The sequence below is a fragment of the Stenella coeruleoalba genome (assembly GCF_951394435.1).
Source record: "Stenella coeruleoalba genome assembly, chromosome: 16".
Taxonomy (NCBI): domain Eukaryota; kingdom Metazoa; phylum Chordata; class Mammalia; order Artiodactyla; family Delphinidae; genus Stenella; species Stenella coeruleoalba.
The window spans coordinates 77,769,997-77,785,589 of record NC_137162.1 but is presented as its reverse complement, the minus strand read 5'-3'; the positions used below and the strand labels follow the sequence as shown (position 1 = coordinate 77,785,589).

At 49.7% G+C, this 15,593-nt stretch overlaps 1 protein-coding gene across 1 annotated transcript in view; it reads left to right on the top strand.

Moving 5' to 3' along the window:
• GPR137B (G protein-coupled receptor 137B) overlaps window positions 1–15,593 on the top strand; it is a 53,414-nt gene that overhangs the window by 26,881 nt on the left and 10,940 nt on the right. The window contains exons 2-5 of the mRNA XM_079899819.1: window positions 1,078–1,127; window positions 9,734–9,956; window positions 12,780–12,929; window positions 15,328–15,456. Of these exons, the coding sequence (XP_079755945.1) occupies window positions 1,078–1,127; window positions 9,734–9,956; window positions 12,780–12,929; window positions 15,328–15,456 (552 nt within the window). The remainder of the gene's footprint in view (window positions 1–1,077; window positions 1,128–9,733; window positions 9,957–12,779; window positions 12,930–15,327; window positions 15,457–15,593) is intronic.

The window sequence follows — 15,593 nt, the reverse complement described above, 5'->3', positions numbered from 1 at the left end:
GAGGAAAGGCGGGGTGCCCAGGGCGTGTTTGGGAGTTCCGTGCAGAGGGAGAGCCTGGATGCAGGGAGCGCAGGTCGTCTGACCCTCGCGGTCCACGGCAGGAGCATCTCTGAAAAAATGTCCTCACTCCTCTCCTCTTCCACACCCTTCCTTTCCTCCTGCCCGTGCTGCCGCCACCCGCTCGCAGACACCGGGGGTCAGGAGAGCAAGCGTATGGGCACCTGCACGGCTGCTCCAATGCACCCTGAGCCAGACGCTGACCGGTGACGGCCCTCAGGGCTCCCGCGAGCACACACCCACCCCGTGGGAAGAGCCGCGTGTCTCGTCGGGCTGGAGCCTGTGCTGACACCTGCTTTCCGTCTCCCCTTCGAAGGCCTTCTCACAGGCTCTGCCAGGCCAGCCTCTGCCCCCCAACATGGGCCTGTTAACAGACTGTGCAGGCTGCGAAAATCTGGGGAAATTCCAACAGGCAGCATGTCATCGAGTTTGACACTCCTGTAGTCCAGTGGGCTGCAGAGTTTGAGGCCTGAGTCGATGGACACACGTACATTCAAACCACATTCTTTTGGTGCCAGTGAAAGTCCTAATAAAGTGAGAGTGAACTGTTTATCTCTGGGGGAAGTATGGACTGAAATACAAATTTTTTTTTTTTTTTTTTTTTTGGCCACACTGTGCAGCATGTGGGATCTTAGTTCCCCGACCAGGGATTGAGCCCACGCCCCCTGCATTGGAAGCGTGGAGTCTTAACCACTGGACCACCAGGGAAGTCCCTCAAATATAAATCTTAAAATAAGGGACGTACTGGCTAGTGGTACACCAGTAATACCTTAAAAAGACAAAACATTTTAACCATTTGTAAATACTTTTCCTTTTAAGTTTCAAATTAAATTTAAATTGTATGCACAGCCTAAACAATGTTTAGCTTCACAAACTTTCTCACAAAGCAGACGTCTCAATTTCAGAGGCCGTGCCCCAGCGCCCAGGCACCAAGGGAAAGGGGAGTTCTAAGCAATGATATCAGTTTGTCAGTGTCAGCAGATTGTGTACCCAACTTGCTGTGTTTTTTTGTCATTGCAGGTGATTTTTAAAGCCAAGTCAAAATATTCTCCAGAATTACTCAAATACCGGTAAGTTCACCCCCCGCCCCCCGCCCCCCGGCACATTTCTCTGTGTGACAGCAGGTGACCTCAAGGTTTGCACACATCACTCCTCTGTGAGCTGCCCGAAACCGGCCTGCTTGCCGGGTGTTGCGTTCACTGCTCACTGAATCACCGCTTAGCAGGCCTTGCAGCATATTGGCCACGATTAGAAGAAACAAGAGTGTGGTAGGGACTTCCCTGGCGGCCCAGTGGTTAAGACTCCCAGCTTCTACTGCAGGGGGCGTGGGTTTGCTCCGTGGTCGGGGAACTAAGATCCCACATGCCGTGTGGCATGGCCAGAAAAGAAACAAGAGTCTGGTGCCTTTCCTAACCAGGGAGAACGGAGAGGGGAAGTAAGGCTAAGTCGTGTATGCTGCATCTAAACCTTTCCGAGGCGCTTGCGAGGTCAAGGGCTTCAGCAGGAGGACGGCGAGCTCCCTAAAGATGCCCACGGGGCCAGACATCCCCCTTCCTCCCCTCTGGGTGCAGGTGCAGCTCTGGTAGAGCCTTGTCCCCAGGCCCCGCCCCCTCCCCCTGGTGGCCTGACGTCCAGTCCCTGGCTGCCGACTGCTGGCGGGCTCTGTTTCTGGAACTCACCAGTGAGGCCCATGCAGGGCTGAGCAGGAGAGGTTTATAATCTGGAAGGGGAGGCTTTAAATCACATGCCGATCGATGGCAGGAGGTAGATATGCATGTTTTTCCTGGGGGTGCGGGGCGGGTCCGTCGCTTTCCCCAAGTTTTCAAAGAGGCCTATTGACTTCCCAGCAGCAAAGAACCCCAGTGGCTTCAAGAATGGTCAGCCTTGGGGGACTTCCCTGGGGGCGGGGTGGTGGTGGTGGGATGAATTGGGAGATTGGGATTGACATGTATACACTAATATGTATAAAATAGAGAACTAATAAGAACCTGCTGTATAGAAAAAAACATAAAACAAAATTCAAGAATGGTCAGCCTTGGGCAGAGGGGGAAGGGAGACAAGGTGTTCAGAAGGTGTGAGATGGGCACCACGTGAGCCAAGGTGTCCTGATTTCCCTGCCTGGGAGAGCTCGGCTGCCTAGGTAAACATTTCTGGAAAGGTGGCTTTGGCCACTTACCTTCTGGAGTCAAAATGAAATTTTAGTTATTTTGTTACTTTACAAACATGTAAAAATGTATATATATTTTATTTAAACATGTATCATCTTAAATTTACAAAGACTTTTATTTAAAATTCTGAAAGTATATGTTTTGCTTTTTTTTTTTTTTTTTTTGCGGTACGCGGGTCTCTCACTGCTGTGGCCTCTCCCGTTGCGGAGCACAGGCTCCGGACGCGCAGGCTCAGCAGCCACGGCCCACAGGCCCAGCCGCTCCACGGCATGCGGGATCCTCCCAGACTGGGGCACGAACCTGTGTCCCCTGCATCGGCAGGTGGACCCTCAACTACTGCGCCACCAGGGAAGCCCTGGAAGTGTATGTTTTGATCCTCCTTTTGTATCCCAGGAAGCTGAAGTTCAGAAAGTTAGGTGATAGTACATGGGCCAAGATACAAGTGATGAGACTTGCGTGCTGTGTGTTTGTTTTTGTTTTTCATCTGATCTTGATGTTTCCCTTCAATGCTTTTTTAAAAAAATTTACTTATTTATTTTTGGCTGCGTTGGGTTCTCGTTGCTGCGCGTGGGCTTTCTCTAGTTGCGGCGAGCGCGGGCTTCTCATTGCGGTGGCTTCTGTTGTTGCGGAGCACGGGCTCTAGGTGTGTGGGCTTCAGCAGTTGTGGCACGTGGGCTCAGTAGTTGTCACTTGCGGGCTCTAGAGCGCAGGTTCAGTAGTTGTGGCGCACGGGCTTAGTTGCTCCGCGGCATGTGGGATCTTCCCAGACCAGGGCTTGAACCACATCCCCTGCATTGGCAGGCGAATTTTTAACCACTGCGCCACCAGGGAAGCCCTTCACTGCTTTTTAAAAAAATTTTATTGAGGTATATTTGATTTACGATGTGTTAATTTCTGCTGTACAGCAAAGTGACTCCGTTATACATATACACATTCTTTTTCATATTCGTCTCCATTATGGTTTATCACAGGATATTGAAAACAGTTCCTTGTACTATACAGTAGGACCTTGTTTATCCGTTCTGTATGTAATAGCTTGCATCTGCTAGTCCCAAACTCCCAATCCATCCCTCCCCCAACCCACCTTGACAATCACAAGTCTGTTCTCTGTGTCTGTCCCTTCACTACTTTTGAGGAGTTCAGTTCATGAGTCTACCATGGAATGATGTTGCTTCTAAGAAGGACAGTTTAAAGTAGCAATACTTTACAGCCAGCCCTCCGTATCCACAGATTCCGCACCTGCAGATCTGGAGGGTGGGAGGGGGCTGACAGTCCCTTATGTGACATGTACGACACTATTCTCTGTAGTGGACTTGAGCATCCTTGGATTTTGGTATTGGCTGGTGATCCTGGAAGCTGTCCCTTGCAGATACCGGGGGACAGCTGTATTAGGAAAACTTGGGGACGTGCAGGAGGAGGAACATTAGAAATTAAGCTTGCACATGGGCCTCAGTGGAGGCTGTTTGGAACGTGAGTCGACTTGGACAGAGGCAGTGGCTCGAGACAAGCGCTTTTTTTTTTTTTTTTTTTGTGGTACGCGGGCCTCTCACTGTTGTGGCCTCTCCTGCTGCGGAGCACAGGCTCCGGATGTGCAGAGGCTCATCCTCTGCGCCACCAGGGAAGCCCGACAAGCGCTTTTAAAAAATATAGATTTCAAGGATTATTTTCACAGATGATTATCATACAGTATTATAATGTATTATGTGCAAAATTCCATTAAACATTTACAAAAGGAAGTACGACACGGTATGTGTTGAGGGTTCTAGATATACAGCAAAAGCTTAGAAAGGGACAAGGTACAAAGCCAACCAAATTAGATGACTATGCATCTTTACACAGTACAATAACATGTTTTTATAACTACCTGTGTTACGTTGATACGAGACCCTCATCCTCTGTGCAAACTGCCCCCCGCCCAAGGAGGTTTCGTAAAACAGAAATTTAACTTCACCACACATTCTACAACACAGGTGGGCTTTTTGGTGCATTTGCAAACTCCTTTCCAAACTCACGTAATGTGAGTTTCATTGAGTTTATTTAACTCAATGAAACTCACATTACGTGGTTTCTGCCGAAAATAATTTGATGCTGTTTGTTTTGATTTATGTGGAAAAGGAAAAAAAAAAAGCATTGTTCTTATGTTTTTTTCCTCGTGGGGTTTTCAAAATTGCTTACGAAAGCAAATAACATGGAACAGATTCTGCAATTCTCACTGCATATTCACAGTATTTTCAGCATAGGTGGTTCCTTCTATCTCCTTTTCCCACTTCCTTCAAGGAGCCTGAACCAGCAGACTCCACCCCTTAGTCCTCTGTTAGCGTCTGTATTTCCCTCTCGACCTCTCTCTACATTCATTTCTTTCCTCATCCTCAGCATCACTTGGTGAAAACACAAAACGATGCGATACCACTGAGCGTGAATAAGGTGATAACAGTACGTCGGATTTCCAAAGGCATTCTGTGGCCAGTGTCAGTAATACATGGCTGTAAGAAACCCAGCAGTCTCTCCCCACAAAGTTGCCCAAACATCTGGTTACAGAAGAGAGACTTTTAAAATGCAGTACTCTCAAATCCAGCAAGAGATTTCTTTTTGCATATTAAATGTTAAAATCACATGCATAATTATAGAATATCTTAAAGTTACAAAAATATTTTAAAAACCAATCCTGACAGTTTACCTGCAACTGCTATAAAAATTTCTATGAAAGATATAAAAACACAAAGGCTCTTCATTAAAAAAAGAAGGAAGGAAGGGAGGGAGGGAGGAATGGATGGAGACACTGAACTGAGAGGTCTTTCATGCACTGCATCGGACAGTCTTCCCAAAAGCCAGCTGTTGAACTCAAGAGCTTGTACCTTAAATGTTTATTTAGTACGTATACATGCACGTGAGCCAACCCAGAACCTGGCTGGGCGTAGGCAGCAAACGATCTTGGGGCACCTGAACCATCAGATGCAATTCTCCAGCTCCGAAGGATGGATCCTACTGTTACATGAACCTCAGCTACCCTGCTTGGGCGTCGTGGCTAAAGGTGCCCTTGGCCACGTCGGCCTGTGGATGGCTCCGTCACTGAACCGAGCGGTCCCCAAGGAGGTGACTGCTTTGCAAGGACGAGCACGTGGAAGCCAGAGAGGCCAGGTTCCTGACTCCGCTCTTTGGATGCGCCGCTGGGAAGCCTCACGTGTCTCCTAGGAGGCGGTGGGCTCTTCTTCCCCGTACTCCTCGGGGTCGGCCCCCTGGAACTTCTGGGCACAGAGCCGACACACGTCCTCTGTGGTGACATCAGGCCGCAGGAGGAGGTTCTTTCCTGCGCAGCCACTGTTGACATCTTGGAATGCAGGCCGGAGGTAATTCTGAGCGTCGTCCACTGAGGGGATGGTCCGGTTGGTGAGACAAGCGCTTTTGAACGTGGTCGTACAGGAGCTGTAACTGAGACTGGAGGAGGGAACGTATTTCCCGAGGAAGAGGGTGCAGAGCAGGAGCCATAGGTGCTGTCACCCTGGGGGAAGAAGAGGGGGAAGAGGGACCAGGGGCCTCCAGGGACAGGCTCAGACGGGGGAAGGATGGGGCGAGGGTCACGCCTTTGAGGTCAGTGAGCAGGTGGTGGGAGGACTTGAGGCAGCAGGGGTACCTGCGGAGGAGGTGATGGGGCAGGAGGTGACGCCTTTTTCTAGAAGTTGCTCTTGACGAGGGTGAGGCCTCACTGCTCCCTGGGTGATGTCAGAGGAGAAGCTCAGGGTCCCTTGAATTCTCACAGCGGCTCTTTGAGGCAGGAAGGAAGGATCAGCTCCGTTTCACAGAGGAGGACACGGCAGCCCCGAGCGGCCGAGGACCCGCCTAGCGTCGTGGCTCTGTGACCCCAGCTCTCTGGGTCACGCCCAGCAGATGAGAGCAGAGCTGGGGAGGGTATGGGGGGAGCGGAGGCTCGATGGCTGTCGTGTGACCATTCAAGACAGAGAGGGTGGCCGGGGGCACACACCAGCAGTGTGTCTGGGTGGTGAGCTGGGCCTGGTTGGCTTTTGCTTTCCCTGTCCCCAGTGTCCTCTAGGGGTCCTGTAGTATTTACTGTAGTAAAGAGTAGTAAGAATTTATATCCACCATGGTATTTAAAACATACCCAGGAGGAGTCCTCCGGAAAAGCTGAATGTCCAGATTGTGCTTCTTGCGGAGGCTCATCGCCGTCACGTGTATACAGAGTGTGCGCACATACCACCAAGGGGCCGGGAACGGTAGGGCTGATTCCAGAGGGTTCTGGATGTTTCCAAATTGTGTTCTTCACAAAAGCACAGCAGATAATAATAAAACAATAAAAAAAATAGGGCTTTCGAGGAACCAGAATGCAGATTTTTGGTGACTCCCCATTGGTCCTGCCTTTGTCTCTCTCTCCATGCCCCTGATTTCCTCCATCACCGTGAGAACGTGGTACAGAGCAGATGAGGTGGATTGCAAGGGCCTGGACCAGTGATCACGTCCTATAAAAGAACCTGTCCTTGGCAACTAATTCATGTGCATCCCCCCTGCCCCAAACCTGTTTCTGTGTGAAAAGCTTTGAATGCGTGACTACACGTGAAGATGGATCTCTGAGCTTTCAAACAGCTGCCCACCGCCAGCCTCACGCGGCACAACTCCAGGGGCGAGGGTCACGCTGGACCTTGCCCTGGGCCGGTGGGCGGCAGCTCTCACCACTCCTGTGCACATCTCTCATCTCCTTTAATGGCATCACCCTGTGTCCATCCCCACGGCCCCCCGCCCCCCTGCCTCTGGCACGCCTCCCTGCTCATCTCCCCGGAGCCGTTGTCTGCCGACTGCGGGCTCTTCACCCCTTCCCTGCTCTGCCAGCCCGTCTTTCTCAAAGACAGACATGGCCACGTCGATCACTCCTTTGCTTATCAACCTCGAGTGTTCCCCGGCTGTCCTGCCCACCCCTCCGGTCTCTCTCCCACCCCCGTCTGTCTCCCCTGCAGGGCTGGTGCTCAGTCCTACAAACACCCTTCAGCCCGAACGAAGCAGACTCTTTCCTGCATCTCTGACTTTGTACCAATCATACTCTGTCTTCCGTGTGCTTTGTCCGTCCCTCCAGTGTCTTCCCGGCCACCCTGAGCAGGGGACCCGGGCCACCTCTTGTCCATCTTGTTACCTCGGCCCCCCAGCACAGGGCTCGGGTGGGAAGAACTGCAGTTCTTTCTCTCTAACTTTGAAAGAGACAGCCCCTCAAGTTTAGATTGGCTCCACAAGAAGGGGGAGGATCTAGTATCTGCTGCAGTAGCGTGTGTAGGAGAGAAAGGGCAGCCCTTGTTTAGTCAGCTGCCGCTTCCTGGATTCAGAGTGCACATTTCATCTGGCTGACTCCTTCCCTCTCTTCCTCCCTGACATTTATTGAGCTCCTGCGGTATACAGTGTGGATAGAGGGGGGAAGGAAAGAGCCGAAATCTCGACCCTCGTGGAGCGAACTGCCTGGGTAGAAGCAGCATGTGGTCAGATCACTGTCCGTATGCTTCATTATAAACTGGTGATAAGTCTGCGAAGTTCAAGTGCGGGGGACCGGGAAGCGGACCTCAGGGAGACCTGATCGTGTGCGTCTGGTGAGGGCTGGGTGTGCAGGAGGTGTCAGGAAAGGCTTCTTGGAAGCAGTGATGTTTGAGCTAAGATCTGAAGGCTGAGGAGGGGTGGGGTAGGCCAAGTTCCTTTGGTAGAAAAAGTACGTGAGAGCCTCTGCCAGTGGATAGTAAATCATTCATTGCAAGACATAAAATCCCATTCAGATTAGCTTGGGTAAGTGGGGGGTTTATTCCATCACCCTGACATCTGATGGCAGGAAAGCAAACTGCAGCTGCCCCATCGCTGTGCTTCACCTCCCAGCAGTCACTGCACCGGCTACTGTCAGTGGCGTGATGGCTGGAGCTGGGACCAGGACCCAGTCTGTGATGGCTTTGGAAGACCCCAACACTACCTTCTAGCTTCAAGCCCACTTTTAGTTGCTGGTTTTCTGCTTTGGGACTTGCGGACATATTCAACTTAAATGGTCTATTTTTGAGCCAAACCAGTCTGTTCCTTATTTGCCTCTTGAGTGATATTTACCTGAAGTAAACACGATATGGACAGTCCTAGAGGGAAACTTGAACTGATTTCGGTTTTGGTAAATCTGAGAAACCTCTCTCTAGACCTTGCACAGGTCACGTAGGCGGCGTGTAGCTCTGAGAAACCACAAGTCAAAAACAGCTAGTGGGGGCTTCCCTGGTGGCGCAGTGGTTGAGAGTCTGCCTGCCGATGCAGGGCACGCGGGTTCGTGCCCCGGTCTGGGAAGATCCCACATGCCGCGGAATGGCTGGGCCCGTGAGCCATGGCCGCTGAGCCTGGGTGTCCGGAGCCTGTGCTCCGCAATGGGAGAGGCCACAACAGTGAGAGGCCCGTGAGCCATGGCCGCTGAGCCTGTGCGTCTGGAGCCTGTGCTCTGCAACGGGAGAGGCCACAACAGTGAGGCCTGCGTACCGAAAAAAAAAAACAGAAAACGGCCAGTGGCATAGCCTGTCCCCTTCCGGCCCGGGGAAAGTGCTGAGGCTGAGGCTTACTCACTGCAGACCGTCCACTAGTGAGTGTTCCCACGCAAAAGGGGGTGCTGCCCAGACTCGATGACTTTGGGGGGGGGTGGTAAAACCCTTTCTTTTCCAGCTGCGCCACTTGCAGGATCTTACTTCCCCTACCAGGGGTGGAACCCTGGCCCTCAGCAGTGAAAGCGCAGAGCCCTAACCACTGGACCACCAGGGAATTCCCTAAAATCCTTTTTAAGCATTATCTCGCTTGATCTGCAAAAACAGCCGGCAAGGTGGGTATTATTTAGTCTGCTTTCGGATGGTGACACTGAGGCTCACCCAGGGCGATCTTGCCCAGGTTCTCAGAGTGCAGGATGCTTCCCGCTCTCCCCGAAACCCAGCCCTGCCTCTGAGCCCAGCTCTGCTCTCTGCATTCTTGTGAGTAGGGGGTGCATCAGCCCATGTACATACACCCCTCTGATCCTCACAGCCTCCCAGGGACAGGGGAAGCGGGGCTCGGGTAAAGGACCTTCCTGAGAGCACAGTTTGTAGTTGATTCCTCTTTTAGATTGGGAACCCTCCAAAGACCAAGCTCTTTTTTTTTTTCTTTTTTTTGATTTTTTTAATTGAAATATAGTTGATGTACAATGTTGTGCCCATCTCAGCTGTACAGCAAAGGGGCTCAGTTATACACATATACACATTTTTTTTTATATTCTTTCCCATTATGGTTTATCACAGGATATTGAATATAGTTCCCTGTGCTCTACAGTAGGACTTTGTTGTTTATCCATTCTAAATGTAATCGTTTGCATCTACCAGCCCCAAACTCTGAGCTCTTAAGTGTTAACGTTGGCATGTTCTGCTTCTAGCATTTAACCAAAAAAAAAAAATCACAGTTTCCTTGTGGATTGATCTAGAATGTACGGGCAGCATGTGTGGAAGGATGCCTTCAGTCTCTTCTCTGGTCCTTCCCAGGTTACCCCTCTACCTGGCCTCGCTCTTCATCAGCCTCGTTTTCCTGCTGGTGAATTTAACCTGTGCAGTGCTGGTGAAGACGGGCACCTGGGAGAGGAAAGGGATCGTCTCCGTGCGTGTGGCCATCAACGACTCGCTCTTCGTGCTGTGTGCTGTCTCCCTGTCCATCTGTCTCTACAAAATCTCCAAGATGTCCTTAGCCAACATTTACTTGGAGTCTAAGGTAAGGTGGACATGTGGTCGAGATCCTGCTGGTTCCCCCTGGTTCTCAGAAGAGTTCCCTGGTTTGCAAACAGAACTCAACCAATGCCTCTCACACCTGACCTCCTGCAAATGATGAGCCGGGTTGTGGTTGCCAAAACAGGGAGCCTTGTAGTTCCTTGAATTTTGTATGTGAGAAGAGTTGGCTCTGGGTGGCTTGTGGCATATGGGGGTGTGCAGGGTTACTGGCAGAGCGCTAAGACTCTGGTTTATGGATACAGCGGTTTAAGTGACATTTTAAAGGACCAGTGGCATTGACTGTGCCACTAATATTAATAGAAACACACACCTAGTGTTCCCTGCGTTCCGGCACTTTTATAAGCGCTCTGCATGTGGAAACGACTGTAACCCTCACAACTCTATGGGAGTAGGTATCACTCACTTGATAGATAGGGAAACTGAGGCAAAAAGAGGTCAGAGGCTCGCCCTGGGTTACACAGCCAGGAGATGCAGAGCCAAGATTTGGTCTCCGCAGCCTGGCTCCGGGGTCTGGGGTCTCTCCTCTCCACCACCCTGTCGTAGTGCAGGGAGACTCAGATCCACGATCACCCCTGCCTTGGCTGTGCCCATAAGGGGGTCCCCCTTAAGAGTGGGAACTGCTCCCGGGGTTCAGGACATCAGGCCTTTCATGGTGACAGTTCAGAGATGGAGCCAGACACGCTGTGTGTTGGGCTGCAGCCCACAGACCTGCAATCCCTGTGCATAACCAGCTTCAAGACCAAAGAAAGAGCCCGGAGTCAGCAACAGAGATATCAGTGGTTTAATAGATGGGGGAGCTTACACGTGTGAAGCAAGGTCCTGCAGAAACACCCCACGGAGTGCAGTGGACGGCAGGCAGGACTTGGTGGCGGTCTTCGCTCCCGGGGCAGGGGAAGGAGAGATTACCAGTTAAGGTGGGGGGATTGACATCCGGTGGGCTCCTTAGTTACCAGGGAAACCAGCAGAGGGGCCCGCCCCTCACCGCCCCCTTGATAAGAACAATCACCAGCTGGGCCCCGGGAGCAAGTATGTAGGCAGGTCAGCCCTGTGAGTAGGTGTAGGTGAAGCGGGCCCTGGTCAGGCAGGGGATGGACAGAGGGCAAGAGAACAGCCACCCTGAGTGGGCTGACCGTACACTGGGAGAGGGCAACTCCTGCCCGTCCTCTTGTTTAGCTGCTGTGCCCCCCACTCTAGGGTTCCTGTCTTCTCCTTTTCTTCCCCCAGAGTTACAAAGAGGGGGGCTTCCCTAGTGGCACAGTGGTTGAGAGTCCGCCTGCCGATGCAGGGGACGCGGGTTCGTGCCCCGGTCCGGGAAGATCCCACGTGCCGCGGAGCGGCTGGACCCGTGAGCCATGGCCGCTGAGCCTGCGCGTCCGGAGCCTGTGCTCCGTAACGGGAGAGGCCACAGCAGTGAGAGTCCCGCGTACCGCAAAAAAACAAACAAAAAACAAAGAGGGGCAGGTCTGCTGCCTGGAGCAGGGGTTCTGCGGTGCCCCTCACCAGCCTGGTCCCCGACTCTCCCTCATTGAGAAGCCTGGTGGCGAGTGGAGGTCAGGAGAGACGCCCTGGGCTCTGGCTGGCCGCGGGACCCCAGGCCCACCAGCCTGTCGCCCCACGGAGCCTGGGTTTTCTCATGTGTAAAGCAGTTGAGTGATTTCACAGCTCCTCTGCTTCGGAAATTCAGTGATGCTGTGCCCCGGGGCACCCCCCTGCCTTCCTTGCCTCGCAGCCCGTGTGGCTGTAACATCTTTGGTCTGAAGACTTGAACAACCGTGCCTTCCACGATCCTGTGTCTTCAGGAGTGATCAGTAGATTAAAGTCTGCGCCTCCAACTTCAAAAATACAAAGCCTTCATCAGGACGTCCTGTGATGTGACTGAACTCTTGCCGAATCCCAGAAGTTACTGTGGCACCGTCGTTTTCTGATTGAGAAAAGTCGGCAAATTTTAGACGTCACTTTGCCTGACTTTATTTATAGTGTCTCGTGCATAAGGGCTAGCGAAGGCTTTTTAAGAACAGGATTGTGATTTTTATAGGAGGGGTCACATTTTAGATTGTCGAAGTACCGTTTGGATGACCCCTATGGCAAACAAGCTAATAATAAACTACCACTGGCAAAATAAAACACTAGCTTAGATTTAGTTAATGACTTTCAAACACAAAACTCAAAAATCGGTTTCAGGTTTTTAGTTAACCGTTTCTAGCCAGGGGTCATCTGATTTTGGAAATTGAAACTTCGTAAATGGGGGCACAGATGACGCATTTTCACAGAATTGCAAGCCCTGAGTCACGTGGGGACTCCAGCACTCCCACCTAGAGGATGCTGGGTCTTGAGGAAGTGCTCACCGCCCAGAGCCACTGTCCACGGCAGCGCTGTCTGCCAGCCGCCATCCCTCTGAGGTGGTTTTGTTGTCCTCAAGCCAGGGGCCGGGCGCTGGGCTCATAAGCTGAGAGGGTCCTTGGAGCTGAGCCAGCGGCATTTAGAGATTTAACCAAATAAGCCATCTGACTTTCTTGTTCTTCCAAACCTAGGCCTTAGGCAAATGGTCCTGTTTTCAGGCATCTCCAGATCAAGTCCCAGGTTTTGAAGCATCTCTATGAAGATAATTTGAAGTTTGGGATGGGTGTGGTGTGAGGTGAGGTTTGCAGTTGGGTTTAAGGTCTGAGGGTGGAGGAGAAGCTTGGAGGAGACGGCAGTGCCTCTGAGATCGAAGCTTTAGCAGGTCCGAACACAGCCCGTGTTCTGGGAGGGGGCTGGGGTCCTGGGCCCGGAACGGGCGCCCCCCTCATGGCTCCTTCTCTTCCAGGGCTCCTCCGTGTGTCAGGTGACTGCCGTCGGTGTGACCGTCATCCTGCTCTACGCCTCCCGAGCCTGCTACAACCTGTTCATCCTGTCGTTTTCGCAGAGCAAGAATGTCCATTCCTTTGATTACGACTGGTACAATGTGTCAGACCAGGTCAGTGGGCGCCGACGAGGGCCACCTGATTGGTGGCTCTTTGCTTTGCAGCATCCCACGTGGCAGAGAGGTGTAAGCTCCTTGATTCTGCGGCTAAATAGCTGGGTGACCTTGAGAATCACTTACCTGGGTGGTGTCTGCACCCTCACCTGTAAAGTGGGATCATAGTTCCTGCCTTGTTCCAGCTCACATGTCTTCTGAGAAAACTAGGAAACACACACACACACACACACACACTTCTCCTTTCGACTTTCTGGGGCTTTTGTCAAGCAGTACTTAAATTTTTTAAGTGCTTTCATATAAATGTAATATGATGTTATTAAAGGGTGAAATTTGCAAAGGTAAAAACAAATTGTATCCAGGTTTCAGAAAATACATAAAATTATGAAGTTGTTTTTAATGGAGCATGTAAACTAATAGCATTTGAGGAAATCTAGACAAACGTGATCAAGAATATTAAGGTATTAGTAAGAGCCCATTTTATATCCCAATATGAAACTCTTTCTTTTTTATAATGTATTCTAGAAATTCATAAATTATAAAACAAATGAACAAAGGTAGTGAAATATAATATGGCATCCATCTTCACAAAAGCTCAAAATAAAAAAGAATGAGAATTAGTGTTCTCTCATTTGAGAAATATCGATTCTTTGTCTCCAGCCCTGGGCAAAGTGCTGGGGACACAAAAAAGAACAGATCTAACCCTCCCAGTAGGAGTTTGTGTCTGCTGAGGAAAAGAGCCACGCAGATAAGCCATTACAACAAAGAAACAGAAACGTCTGTAGTAGGAGTCTATTGGATTGAATGGCAAACGCTCCTGAGATGTTCCTGGAAAAACACTGAATACCCAACTCTAGACAAATCCACTTCTAAAATCCCAACAGTGCTCAAACCTTGCACTGAATTGTGACTCTGGAGGAAAGAATAAAATGACCATGATAAGTTAAAACTGTGAGGACAAGATGAAATCCAGAAGAGGCACATGCAAGATGTTATAATTAGAAAGGATAAAAACCGCCACAATGAACACCGCCGCCCCTCACCCAAACGAACAGCACAAATATAGGATGGGGGAAGGTGGGCAAAGCACTGCTGAAGCTCTGTCCTGTTGTGAGAAATCAAACACATAAAGATCTAAACGTTCAGCAATGATAAACTAGAAACTTACTCATAATACATCGAGGATTTTTATTGTGGTAAAATATACAACACAATCGACCGTTTTAATCATCTGTAAATGTCCAGTTCAGAGGCATTCAGTGCACTGACACTCTTGTGCAGCCATCACCACCATCCATCTCCAGAACTTCTTCATCTTCCCAAACTGAGACTCTGTCCCCATTAAACAACAGAGATTTGGTTTTAAAACAAAATAATTATTTCAACGTTTCTTTCAATTAAGAGCTTATAATTATAACGAACTTGAAATATCACAATTTAAAAAATTCTGTTGTTTTGGGGATATCTATTTATTTATACATATCTAGATCTATGTGTTGCAACCAAAATGATCTAGGAGCAAGCAAAACAGACGGCCCCGAGTTGCGGGTTATTTATGTAGAATGGAAGAAGCACACACAACACACTTTTGAGACATGTAAGTAGAATTTGAGATGCAGAGTGTGAGAGTGATCTTGCCGAAGGAGAGCATGATTGGTTCGGTTACTGTACTTTACACGCGATGTAGTAGAGAAGGCAAAAGGATTCCGTTCAGGGGATTGGCCCCTATGGTTTGATGTTGGTGCAGTCTTCCTTTGAAATGATGGCCTTTCTGATCGACGTGCCCAGAGACAACCTCACACACCTTCCCTCTGCCCTACAGAGAGGACAGCACTGCTATCCACATCCACTCAGCCATCTCACGGGTCCGGCAGGTAAACATCCTGGACTCAGAGAATTTTTTTCTAGACAATCTAGCCTGCAGTAAAGCTTTAAAGGATAAATCATAGGATGTGGTTAATGTGAAGAGAAGTTTAAAAACTGACACGTTCATCCCAAGGATGAGACCAAGGGTAACACATGATACGCTGCTCTTAAGAATCGCGAGAAGGCAACAGAGCATTCTCATTACTCAGTTGTTGAAGAAAAGAAAATCAGCTTAGAGACTTAATTTGGATGTAAGGAAGATTCTTGGAGGGTGAAGGAATAAAACCTCAGAGATTGGAAGTATCTGTCTTTGAATATTTTGAAGAAGATAATTATCTATCCTGTCTGGTTTAAATAACTCCCCACCTGAGGTCTGGACCATTAGTAGTATCTGATTTCAACATGCACATTTTTGGGGGAAAGAATTACACTGTATTAGATTATTAGTCTCTGTCATGTTAGAAAGAATCGAATCAAACTTATTTCCTCTGCCCTCAACCTAGCGACTCTTATTTTCTTCTCTTTTCAACAGGCAGACTTGAAGAATCAGCTGGGAGATGCCGGATACATAGTATTCGGAGTGGTCCTCTTTGTGTGGGAACTCTTACCTACCACCTTAGTGGTCTACTTCTTTCGAGTTAGAAATTCTGCGAAGGACCTCGTAAGTAAACCACTTTGTATTTGCAGAAAACATCTCCTAATTCTAATCACGAAGCATACAGTTGGAATTTTTTCTTAGATTTTTCAATAGAGAGCCTCTTCCATCCTATTTTGATATGAAAAGTTCCTTGTCTATTT